At 47.8% G+C, this 12,493-nt stretch overlaps 2 protein-coding genes across 5 annotated transcripts in view; one reads left to right on the top strand and one right to left on the bottom strand.

Annotated features, from left to right (window-relative positions):
- The window catches only part of MAP2K1 (mitogen-activated protein kinase kinase 1), a 79,144-nt gene extending 72,845 nt beyond the window's left edge, over window positions 1–6,299 (top strand). Inside the window, exons 7-11 of the mRNA XM_030875197.2 lie at window positions 259–460; window positions 1,716–1,780; window positions 4,107–4,168; window positions 4,573–4,618; window positions 5,270–6,299. Of these exons, the coding sequence (XP_030731057.1) occupies window positions 259–460; window positions 1,716–1,780; window positions 4,107–4,168; window positions 4,573–4,618; window positions 5,270–5,383 (489 nt within the window). The 3' untranslated portion in view covers window positions 5,384–6,299. The remainder of the gene's footprint in view (window positions 1–258; window positions 461–1,715; window positions 1,781–4,106; window positions 4,169–4,572; window positions 4,619–5,269) is intronic.
- Window positions 6,300–7,926: 1,627 nt separating this feature from the next.
- SNAPC5 (small nuclear RNA activating complex polypeptide 5) lies at window positions 7,927–12,401 on the bottom strand. Of its 4 annotated transcripts, none has more exons than XM_030875198.3 (3): window positions 11,247–12,401; window positions 9,874–9,963; window positions 7,927–9,106 (listed from the first exon to the last, which is right to left on the bottom strand). In XM_030875198.3, the coding sequence occupies exons 1-3, from the start codon at window positions 11,334–11,336 to the stop codon at window positions 8,981–8,983; spliced, it is 306 nt and encodes a 101-aa protein (XP_030731058.1). In that variant the 5' UTR covers window positions 11,337–12,401; the 3' UTR covers window positions 7,927–8,980. The 4 variants fall into 4 exon arrangements, with proteins under 4 accessions (XP_030731058.1, XP_030731059.1, XP_069900989.1 ...); XM_030875199.3 differs by having other exon boundaries at window positions 7,927–9,103; XM_070044888.1 differs by lacking the exon at window positions 11,247–12,401 and adding an exon at window positions 10,768–10,798 and having other exon boundaries at window positions 7,927–9,103.
- Between the last annotated feature and the right edge of the window lie 92 nt (window positions 12,402–12,493).

Raw genomic sequence — 12,493 nt, 5'->3', positions numbered from 1 at the left:
CAGGTGGGAAGCCAAATTAAAGAGGTTAGTGGAGGTCCTGAAACAGGATGTGAGCTCTGGAGAGGAAGGGGCAGAAGAAGATAAAATGCATCAGTGGACCCAGGGCTGGGACCAAGCAGGGCAGCCCTGCACTCTCTTGCAGTGCAAGCAAGCCTCAAAGGGGCAGGAAGCCCCAGGTATTCATGAGGACTCACCCATCCCTCTTCTGCGTGGGCCAAGCTAGCTCACAGGTGATAAATGTGTCTGTCTCTCCTGCAGCCAGAAAGACTCCAGGGGACTCATTACTCGGTGCAGTCGGACATCTGGAGCATGGGGCTCTCTCTGGTTGAGATGGCGGTCGGGAGGTATCCCATCCCTCCTCCAGATGCCAAGGAGCTGGAGCTGGTGTTTGGGTGCCAGGTGGAGGGAGATGCGGCTGAGACACCGCCCCGGCCAAGGACTCCCGGAAGGCCCCTCAGCTGTGAGTGGCCTGGTGTGGCCCCAGCTTGGCCTGTGGGTGGTCTTTTGCTGTCAGGGGTTTCTGGAGGGCTGATTCTCTGTCTCTGGAGCCAGGCTGGGGCATGGGTCTCCAGGTGTAGGAAATTATTATTACCAACAACTTCCTACCATTTGTTGAGTGCCCACTGTGTTCCTGGTACTGCGCCTAGTATTTTTTATGTCTTGTCTAATTTTAAAAATCATGACTTTGTTTTAGGTAGATTTTTTTTAAAAATTGAGATAAAATTAACATAACATAAACCGCACATTTTAAAATGTACAGTTCAGTGGGTTTTAGTATATTCCTCCATGTTGTACAACCATCCCACTGTGTAATTCAAGAACATTTCCATCATCCCAGAAAGAAACCATCTCCATTAGCAATCACTCCCAGCTGCCCCACCCAGACCCCCGGGCAACCACCAGTCTACTTTCCATCTCCATCGATTTGCCTGGCGTTGTCTAATTTTAATAGCAGTCGTGTGTGAGCACTACTCAAATTTCCATTTTAGATGTGAGGAAACTGAGGCACAGAGTGCTTGACTCGCCACATGCATTTATTTGTAAGTGGCCAAGTCTGACTCTGAGGTGGTAAGCACTGTGTAGCACTGCCTGCCTTTCTGAACTGTGAAGGAAACCTGGTATGGGAAGATCCTGGCCCAGCTATCATCTTCTGATGTAGCTCCTGCTAGGACATTCCTGTCCGACCAGGGAGACCTGGTCTTTACCTCCATGAGGCCCACATGGGAGAGGGCATGTATGAAAGGAAAAACAGGAGGGGGCGGGGTAGCCGATGGCGGGTTGTTGCAGGGGCTGGTGGCTGTGGCCCCGGAGAGCCAAGAGGAAGAGACCCAAGTTCAGGGAAAATGAAAACTAAATAACTCTAAAGGATTTAGTTTTTATCTCATTTGCTCCTCTTTCAGTGTAGGGAAGGGGAGAAAGGCGGACATAATTTTTACCCATCTCTACAAAACTCAAAACGAGGCTCAGTGGTCAGCTGATTTACCTAAGGTCACAAAGCTTGGATGCGGCAGAGCCCAGACTCCAACCCTGGTCAGCTGACTCCGTGGCTTTGGCTGGTCCCCTCTGCGTTCAGGCCTTATCTGTGGCTCTTCTGTCTCTATCGTCCACGACTCTGTTCTAGTCACTAGGGTCCATGCCCACCCCTAGCCTCATATTGGCAAATAACCTTCTGTTTCTGAGAAGTGTTTTCTTTTCTCTTTTTATAAAATCTGTAGCTTATGGAATGGACAGCCGACCTCCCATGGCAATTTTTGAGTTGTTGGATTACATAGTCAATGAGGTAAGGTACTGCATGGCTTTTGGAATTTATTTGCTCCTCCTAAGAAAAAAACTCACAGTTGATTTGTCTGGGAAACCTCTGAACTGTTGCCACAGTGTGGGCTGCCTGGGCTTCAAGATTTGTGTGTCCTGGTTTGTGCATCATGATCCTGGAATTGAGTGGCTGGTTTAGAGGCTGCAGAAGTCCCTTCCCCAGGAACGTCTTCATGCGGCTCTGAGTCCCTCCTCCTCTCTCAGATTCAGGAGCCGCCCCCTGCCCATTTCCATTCTCATCCTTCGTTCACCAGGCATTTCCTTCTTTTCACCTAGCGTTTCTTGTGCACTTGCTATGTGCTGAGCACTGTGGGGTGGCGGTAGGAGTGACATGGGGATCCACAAATGGAAAAACAGTCTCAGGTCTTAAAGACTGTTAGATTGTGTAGGGGAGGCAAGGTAAATGCATGTGTAACTGCAATATATGGTTTTCTCCATATAAAGCAATGAACATAAAAAGTGACAGTGCAGAAAGAGATATGGAAAATATCCACTATTAGTTGTGTGAAAAAAGCAGATTATAAAATAGTATGTATACCATGATTGGTTCTTTAAAGAAATCTATGTACGCATGTATGTGCACATAAAGCCTGGAAAGTAATATGATATAGTGATTATCTTGAAGTGATGGAATAACAGGTGATTCGATTGCTGTTGGCTAACTTTAATACAAAGAAGATATATTATTTGTGAAATATGTACACCAGTATGTCTAAAACCAGACCCCCAAAGGCTCAGATAGGTCCCCTTGTTCATTACAAACTCAGCGGGGAAAATCCTGGCTCACCCCAGCAGTTAAAAAATCACTGTCACTGGTTCACAGTCTACTGGAGAGCTTAGTTCAGCCCTCTTTACTGCCTGGCTGCACAGCTTTATGCTAAGCACTGTGGGACACAGCAAGTTCGGGATCTGATCCAGGCTGCTTAAGGACTCAAGGAAGGCAGAATGTGTTGCATTTGTGTTAGGAAAGCCATCCTCTCCTGCTGGGACCTAAACTGGGTCGTGCTGGGTGGGAGCCACATTAAGGGAAGGGATGGCTGAGGTCAAATCGTTGCCAGTCACCTAGTGTGCACCGATTTCTTAGATATTTTCACATTCATTTTCCTACTGAGTGCTCCAAGCACTGCTCAGGTGGGCCAGGTTGGTTTTGTTATCCTTTTCATACAGCTAAGGAAACAGGCTCCAAGATGAAAAGCAGCTCAGGCCCGTCCCCCCTAGCGCTCTTCCTTCCTTCCCACCTTCTCCTCTTAGCCTCCATCCTACCTCCCAGGAGGCTGGGCTGCACAGTGGTGACAGGTGGCCTGCACCTCACACTCTGCTGGCACACAGCCCCTCCCTTGCCTGGCCTCTCCCTTGAATAGTCCCTTCGTCCCCCCTCAGCACCGTGGGCCCCAAAAGCTGGGCTTTAGGCCATGACCTGGGATCAGGCTTATTCACCTGCTGTTCTGATAAGGCGTTCAGGGGAAGAGGACTAGGCTGGACTCCTCTGGTAACGTTAGTGTTTGATTTTTAGTCTCCAATCACCTGGTGACTTGGGTTACACATCAGAGCAGTGTCTGGGAGTCAGCTCACAAGGAAGCTGCACAGAACTCCAGTACGGGTCACAAGAAGGGTGGGGGGCTGTGTGGTGCATGAGCAGGGTGCCCCAGGGCCTTGCCCTGTGTGATCTCCACCATACACCCTGGAAAGACGAGGGCTACTGCCAGTGTGCTTGCTCTGATACCTGCAAACACCCTCATTCCTGCAGTGAGTGTGTAGGTAACATTCTTCCAGACCCAGCTCTCTGCCAGTTAATGTTTTTTTAACCTTTGTGTGCTCCTTCAGAGCTCAGGAGGGGTAAACATTTTATTATTTAGCCAGCCTTACAGGTGCTGTCCGGGCTGGGCTATGCCTAGTGGTTTGCACACCCCCTAGCTGCTGTTCCTGGTAATTGATGGTTCTGTTTCCCTGCCACACTCCAAGATGTAGTGGTAGAGCCTCCGAGCTAAAAAGGGCCCCAGGGATTGTTAAGCCCAACCTCCTCGTTTCACAGAAGGGTCGTCTGAGGCTCAGAGAGGAACAGTGATTTATTCAGTCACTAGACAAGTGAGTGCTCAGAACACTGACCTGGCCCCAGTTCTGACTGGTTTGAGATTGATGGTTCCAACAGGGTAACCCGGTAGCAGCCATTGGCCTCTCACCCGTGCCTTTCCTTGACTGGATAAGGGCAGCACTGCCCAGAGGTGGGAGTGGGGAAGGGAGAGACGGGTGGAGCAGGACACCGGGCATTTCTTATGTCTTCACATGTACTGCAGCCTCCTCCAAAATTGCCCAGTGGAGTATTCGGTCTGGAATTTCAAGATTTTGTGAATAAATGGTAAGTCACCTCCTGTTCTCTGAAAGTACTTTGGTTTTGTCAGGCTCCGCATCCATCTTGGAGAGCACAGCTTTGCCTTTTACCCTTCAGCTGCTGCCCTTCATCCAGAGTGCTAGGACGTTGGTGACCTATCTGACTCTAGCAGTGGGCAAAACAGCTGCTGCGCTCAGCACTTACTGTAACGGGACTGGCATATTGCCTTTTGGCCTTAGTTTAATTCAACAAGCGTTTATTAACCTGCTGTGGGTGTTGACACTCTGCTAAGAACAGGAAGGTGGGTAAGGCTTAGGCACTCTTCCTCAGAGCCTATGGGGTGTGGGGAGGACGGGCATGCATGCACATGTAAGTAATCTGAATTAGAACCAGTGCCAAGCAAGAGCTCTCACACTCTTTCTTCCTTTAAGCTTAATAAAAAACCCTGCAGAGAGAGCAGATTTGAAGCAACTCATGGTAAGTCATTTATTTCAGATTCTTACACTGCCACCTGCTTACTCATTTGTTCTCCTCTGTCAGTCATCTATCCAGTACTTCCAGAGCCCTTACCCTGCTCTGCCTTGACCACTGTAGTCCAGCTGATCAGGGGCCTGCAGGATACCCAACATATCTCCCCTGTCCTCCTATCAGTTTAATGGAAAAGCCGGGATGACCCTGCAGCCAGCGGGAGTCCAGGGAAAAGGGCCAGCCCACCCCTGCAAGGAGACAGGGCCTTTTTGTAGTACTATCTTTGATTCAGTCCCCTCACCAAGTAACTTTGTCTCCTACATGGTAGTGGTGGTGGTAGGAGGAGGAGTGGGATACTGAATGTCTGAACTCACATGCCATGTAGAGCCTGGTCAGCGTAACATGCGCTTTCAAGTTCATCAGTTCTTTTGCTCCTTTAACAACGCTGCGAGGCACTGCAGGCAGAGCTGCTGTCTCCATTTGAGAGAGAGCGGGCTTGGGGAAGGGTAAGACCAGCAGAGCCAGGGGGTTGGGCCTGCAACTGGCCAAGGGCAGGCTCCCAGAGCACCTTCCAAATGTAGCACAACCTCCAGACCCAGGGTTCTTGAATTGTCCTCCTTGGTTTTTAAATACACTTTCTGTCCATCTCCTCACACACAGGTTCATGCTTTTATCAAGAGATCTGATGCTGAAGAAGTGGATTTTGCAGGTTGGCTCTGCTCCACCATCGGCCTTAACCAGCCCAGCACACCCACCCACGTGGCTGGCATCTAAGCATTGGGGAAGAGCCGAGTCCCCTGCCCAGCAGCATGCCATGTTGCTTCTGGGCCTCCTTCCCATGCCTGTCTCTGTTCAGATGTGCATTTTACCTATGACAAAGGATGAAGAACACAGCATGTGCCAAAATTCTACTCGTGTCATTTTCAATATTTTCATCTTTATTCTTATTACTATCGTTATTCCCGAGTGGACTGGCTTTGTGCTTGGGGCTATTTTTGTGTATGCTGATGATCAAAACGTGCAATGTTGAACTACAGTGAAACTTTGGTGACTGTGGGTCGTCCTTCTTACTGAAAACTGCACTGCTCTCCCACACCGTGACTGGCTGGCTGCCTGTTTTCGGGATTCTTTGACACTTGGTGGTACTTCATTCTTGCCAGGCTTACCTTCTTTCCAATTGAGTAGGAAGGGGCCTTGTAAGATCCTTCACAGGCAGTGCATGTGAAGCATGCTTTGCTGCTATGAAAATGAGCATCAGAGAGAGTATATCATGTTATTTCATTATGTTTTTGCTTTTGGTGTAGAATTCAGCAGTTTCCATCAAAATCTAGCCAGAGCCCTTCACTGCCATGATAGCTGGGGCTTCACCAGTCTGTCTACTGTGATGATCTGTAGACTTCTGGTTGTATTTCTGTATTTATTTTTAAATATACCCTGTGGGATATTTAGTGCTATGTCTCTTTAAGTTTGGATTAGTGTTTCTAAAATGGTGGAGTTACTCTGAATGTTACGAATGGATCAAGGCATTAACATGTATGAGATTTATCTTTCCCCGAATCCAAGTACTGATGCTATTGTAAACAACAGTGTGTATAGTGCCTAAAAACTGTATGGAAATCCTTTTACCATTTTAATCCAGACGTTTAACAAATCTAATCTCTTATTCTAATAAATATACTATCAATTCAAAGGGTGAAAGATATTTCTGCTTTTGTGGAGGGATTTTCAATATCTGTAGTGCATAAGAAATCAAGGCATTTAGCAGCCACACATTACTGAGAGGGAAAAGGCAACGACAGGAAGGAGGCTGGGAGGCGGAAATACCACACTGAGGACAAGTTGAGTGCTTTGGACTAATGCGGCTTCCTGTAATTCTAATCTTTGGACTTTGTCCAGTTCTTCTCAGCAAGCACCCTTACCTTTCAACCACTTTTCCTGTGGACCTGTGAAAAGATGCCACTGATTCCTTCCGTCTTTTTATACAAGGGAAAAACAGTAGGTGGGGGTAGGATTGGGGGGCGGCCGGTGCCTGACTGGCACTGGAGCCTCCACCCGGGACTGTGCCGTGCTGCTATGCTCCACTGAGCAATGGCTTCCCTTCTCTCTCCAGTTACACCTGAGACACTTTCCTGGAGAGGAAACAAGTGCCTGGCCCTGGGTTTGTCCTGACTGGGGGGCGGCAGTGAAGCCACAGAAAATGAAGCTGTGTCTCAACTGGCTACCTTTCTTTCTTTGAACAGTAACTTCTGAGATTTAGGTTATATGTGAGGCTGCCTTCCCTCATTTTCTTCGAGAGCAGGTGACAGAAAACCAAAATAAATATATATTTAACAATAAAAGACCTATTTCGTTTTCAAATTAAAAAACAGAACCTAGGTAAATCTCCTGAGTAGGTAGTTCCACTCTAGATCTACCAGAGCCTGAGATACAACCAGGATTTTAAAAACTGGTCAGTGCTATATATACACAGCTGCCTCAGCCAGTCATTTATTTTTTCTCACTGCGAGGCTAACATCCGTTCTAGGTCAACAGCCTAACTTACATGTTTTCAATACACAAACATTCAGACGAGGTTTAAGACCCACACCCTACTCACACCCAGGGTCTTTTCCTAACAGAGAGGATGTCACCACCACTGAGAATGTCTCAAAGTGTGCCAACTAATGAATGGGGCAACCTGGTGTCTAAAACCTGGATCTGAACACTTCCAAGGTCAATTTCTTTTGAGGGGTGTTTTAAATCCTCTATTCACATCCAAAGGTATTTCATTTTGAGAGTCAAAAAGATTTCTTCCTAGTACTTTTCACCAAGAATGATCTAATTCTCAAGAATGATGTTCCCTACATCACTCTTGCTGTGTTTTTTGAGTTCCTCAGGCCAAATTCCTTACTCAAACTTCCTTACTGAGATGCCAATAATAGTCAGATTTTTTTCCCCAGCCGCCGCAAGGCTTGCAGGATCTTAGTTCCCCCACCAGGGATTGAACCCGGGCCCTCGGCAGTGAAAGCGCGGAGTCCTAACCACTGGACCACCAGGAAATTGCCAATAGTTGGATTTTTAAAGGATGCCTGTGAGTGTCTCACAAGGACCTGTAAAACTGCTAGAGCAGATACGAGTACTCTCATTTTACAGATGGGAAAGTGAGCTGCAAAGGTGAAAAGCAAGCAACCAGTTGGTGGTCAAGCTAGAATTCATACCCAACTTTTCTAGCTCTTAAAAACCCATGCTCATGTTTTAAGTTAGTCCCCAAGATGTGTACCTTGATGCTTTTTGTTGCAAAATAATTTTCACACTGTGTTTTCCAAGAAACATGCTCATTTAAACTTCTGGCTACTTCCTGTAAGAGTAGCTCAAAATAACTTTAATGAAATATTAACAAATATGTCAGTGCTCTCTTCTGGAACAGTTTTGTAAGGAGCTGTGCTTGAGGAGGTTGTTTGTGTTTTGTTTGGCTTTTCTGGGCAGGGCCAATTACTTTCATAAAATTAAGCAACTACTTGTCTGTACATTCAGTGGAAAAGGGACAGTATGCAGAAATGAGTCTCAACTTCAAATACGAAGTTTAACAACTCTTACTCTGTAACTGTCATCTCTTTATTACAAAATCCAACCTCCCAAGCCCAGTGATCCTTCAATGGCACATTTCCTAAGTCCAGAAATGGGTTTTCAACCATCCTACTATATTGTTCGCCCCAGGGGAACTGACCCTTTTCTGTTTCTGTCTGGAAAGCAGCAAGCTGCATGACAACTATTTATCTTTATTTCTAAGCACATTTTACCATAGTGATGTCTCAACCTAGATGTGGTAACAGCCATACAAAGCATGTTAGTAGGCCGTTTTACGATGTCACTGAGAGGTGGCAACAGCTTGTGCTCTCAAGTGGCCCTCTGTCCTCCTCTTTGTCATCTTTCTCTCCCACACTGTGGCCTTGCTCTGCTCACAAGGGTTCAATGGCATGCAAACAGTGTTTATAATTGGTTTTCTTAAAAGAGGCCTTGTTGATTGTAAAGGCTGGCTTGTATTTAAACTCTGCCCTTTTTGCAAATGCCAGACCTTCTCAGTAGCATTTCAGAGGAAGTTTTTGGTTTTGAACACAATTACTGAATCTGACCAGAATATAAACACAGCACCACCCATATTGCTCAATATTGAAACACTGCATCTCAGCTTTTCTGTATGTCACTAATTTTGGTTAAAGCACTCTGAAACTTGAGTTATTGATGGAACCATTTCTACAACTACACATCCTCCTAAAGTTCTTGCTTCCTTTTAAAGGAGGCTACAGGGCCCATGGCAAGAATTCTTTGAAGAGAGAAAGTTCCTGCGGCTTAGAACTTAACTCCTGTGACTAACCCTGGCTCTTCTCCCCTTCAGGAATCTGATTCTTCCTCCTCCTCCTCCTCCTCCTCCTCCTCTTCTGGCACATGGCTCCTTGTGCTCAACTCCAGTGCGGTCTGGTTGATTGATGCTTCATTGTCTACATGCACCAACATCTGCTTTAGTCAAGGACACATTATGGATTAGTAAGAAGAACACTGGCCTCAAAACAAATTAGTGTTTTCAAATAAAATCTCAATTGCGTATTCATCTGCAATATTTATCACTAAGAACTGTAGCCAGTTTCCTATTTCTCCAAATTCTACCCTGACCCCCCAACCCCCATTGCCAAAATGGGAGCAGAGTAAATGCCCTAGATTTGATAGAATATTACCTGATATACAAACATGGTTTTTACATAAGAATTATGCTGGCTTAGATGTGCTGCTTTCCAATAGTTTTACATGCTTAACACACATCTGGGAGAACTGTTCAAATATGGTATATTTAGAAGATGATTTTCCTGAGGGCATTTGGTGAGAGGAGGATATGATGAGGGCAAGAACTCATTTTTTAGCACTAGGCTTTGTAGCTGAAGCTACACTCTATTTTTAAATCCCAAGCTTGCTTATTCACAGAACAGCAAGAGTTTTGACATCTTCCTGCAAAGATCTTCACACTCTCCCCGGTTCACTGGAGTGACTAGAGAAAGTGGATGAATAGGAAGGTCGAGGCAATATAAAAGTACAGTCAACCACAGTGTAGCTAGCTGGTAGATGTTCCCTGTTTAAAACAGTAATACAGACAATCCAGTTTATTAAACTGGAAAGTTCTTAACACCACTTCCCAGAGTCCTTTGGGCTTGATAACGTAATTTACAATTTTTGATGGCTAAGCAGCGTAAGAGCAGAATGGACTCCCCAGGCCCACACTTGATTAAGCTTACATCATGTGACTGTTCAGGCGCAGGTTGAGAAGACAGCATCTCATCTTCTCTCCCAGAACTAATCATTGACTGGAGAGCCAGTTCTTCAACCTGGAAAAGAAGAGTCAAGGACACTTTCCTTACTATGTCATTGGGCTACTGATGTAGGTGAGATGTACTGAGCACGCTGTAAGCTGTGGGCATCATGAGAGGAAGTGAAAACAGTGTAAGCTCTGTGAAGCTCCAGAGGGAAGGGTGGGCTCCTCGAGCTTTCCCCACCTCTTAAGGAAACAGCACAGAAAGCTTCCAGCCCCTTTCTCCTAGGGTGAACAGGTGGTCCAGCTGAGCCGAGGCTTCCACTCCCCCAGACCTAGCAGCCCAGGGGAGAAAACACAAGCATGCGCTAAATAAAGCCAGGTGTCTTCTGATTCCACACACCTGAAGCTTGTCTACTCCGTAATGAGAAATCGAAGGCAGGAAGACTGGAAAATGGGAGCGTTCCCCGGAGCACAAAGGAATCTAGGCTCTGGCCGCGGCCATCGTCAGCACGCTCACGTTAGGCACTGGTACAGGCACTGCGGCGATGTGAGAACATAAAGAAGTGCAGGCCATTACATGTACCCTAAGGGAAAGCGCACTGTTTTCATAGGTCGCAAATGGACAATACTACTCAGTTTACAAACAGCCTTCATAACCCTCATCTCACTTGGATTTAGAGAGCCTGGAAGTGCCGAACAGGAATTAGCAGGAGCGTGTCACTGAGGCTGAAAGGGGTGACTTCTGCAGAGGCCTGGGAACTGCCGCTGATGGGTGTCAATCTCAACTCCTCGTCAAGGCCGTGGAGTCGGTAACAGCTCCGGGGGTAAGAGCTACCGGGAACTACTTTGTGGCTGGTCTCTTCTCACAGGGCCTCACCGTTTTCCTTCGCAGAGTGGGCGCATCCGCCAGCCGGTCGGCTTTGCGAGACTAGAGCTGTATCGAGCGACCATACTAGGTAGTAAAGAGAATAGGGGCTCGGGAGGGGAGGCCGATGGGGGGCAGGGGCAGCCTAGGCGAGCCTGCGGGAGGTCTCCCTTCCTCAGCGCGTGGTGCGGCCGTCCGCGTTTCCGGGGCTGCAGGGGTCCGGTGTGGGGGAGGGTGTACCAGCCAAACTGATGGCTGAGCCTCAGCCCAGACCTGCGTGATCAAGATTCTTAGAGGGGTGGACCCACAATCTCAAATCCAGCCCCCCAGGCACCGGTAAGCCACCAGGTCCAGCCGCGAAGGCCGGGTGAGTAAGGGCTAACCGGCGGCAGCAGGCGGGCGCCGCAGACGCCTGGGCTCCGCGGAGAGCCGGGCGGCCCGGGGCGCCGAGGGGACGGAAGGGAGGAGCGGAGTGGGGGGCGCAGCGTCACCTTGAGCCGGTTCAGCTGGTCGTGCAAGGCCGCTTTCAACCGGAGCAGCGTCTCCTCCTCCTTGCGCAGCTCCTGAAGCCGGCTCAACATCGCGCGTCTTCGCGCTGGCGGCCGGCCGGCCACTCGCAGATGACGCCACCTCCGCGCCGCGCTACCGGAAACGGAAGAGCGGGTCGGGCGGGGCTGGCGGCACTTTGGGGCGGGGCGGCCGCTTCCTGCTGGCGGCTGGGGTAGCCGCTCCTCCGCGGACGAGCTCGGCCCACGGACGAAGTGGGGGTTTTAAACCAAAAACCTAGACTCCAATGATGATTCCTAAGGCGAAATGCGTTGGAGCTGTAAAGGACCTAGAGATAAAAATGGTCAGATAGCATGTGTCAGGTGCTTCAGCTGAACAGCACTGTTAGCACCCTTCCACTGGTGTTGCGTCAGGCGGCTGCTTTCGCTCCCGCAAACCTGCAGCCGCGTTTGAAGTCAGGGACTACTGCCAGCGTATGTGCATGGTACAGGAGCCCTGTGAAGGTCCAGGCAGGCGAGGATTCCCAGTCACATGAAAGGGGTTTCCCAGGAGGCCTGCGCAAATTAAAGCGCGTAAGACAGAGCGGTGTTTCAACAAATTGGACGGTGTTTTTTCACGCTAAGGAACTGGGATTTCTTGATCTATGAATGCGAGGATAGACTGCCAACGGGAACAAAGCCAGATGCAAAACAAGACCCTGACATGACAAAGTAGGGAAGGACGAACGTTTGGGTACATTCTCTGCACTAGCATGCTCGGTCAACATATTCATGCCTACTAAAAACGCACAAATGGTTGTGAAAAAAGCTCCTAGCACTTTTCATACCAAGGGTCCAAATATCAAAAAGGTGGCAAGCATTCCCTCCATCAACTGTATTCTAACACCAGGTTATAACACCTCTGAAGGAAGCATCAGTTTCTTACTGCTATACTTTAAATAATGTATTCTGATTCTGCCCTCTTGTGGTTACTGAAAATGTCAGATCTTTACCGAACTTCACCCATTTTCCAAGGTGTTTTTCTTATGGGAGAGGGGAGCTCAAGAGTTTCTGTGTATTTCTGGGATAAGTCTTTTAACCATCTGTTTCTCAAAACATTGTTACTTACAAAGTGGATTTTATATCTGGATTTATGGAACATCCCACTTCTCATTCAACTTCATGGATTTTATACTAAATCCAAGGCTCCATTTTATACCAGACTTAAAAGGCTTGAATTATGAAGAACAAAG

The sequence above is a fragment of the Globicephala melas genome, chromosome 2 (genome assembly GCF_963455315.2).
Source record: "Globicephala melas chromosome 2, mGloMel1.2, whole genome shotgun sequence".
Lineage (NCBI taxonomy): Eukaryota > Metazoa > Chordata > Mammalia > Artiodactyla > Delphinidae > Globicephala > Globicephala melas.
This window is presented reverse-complemented; position numbering and strand designations above follow the sequence as displayed.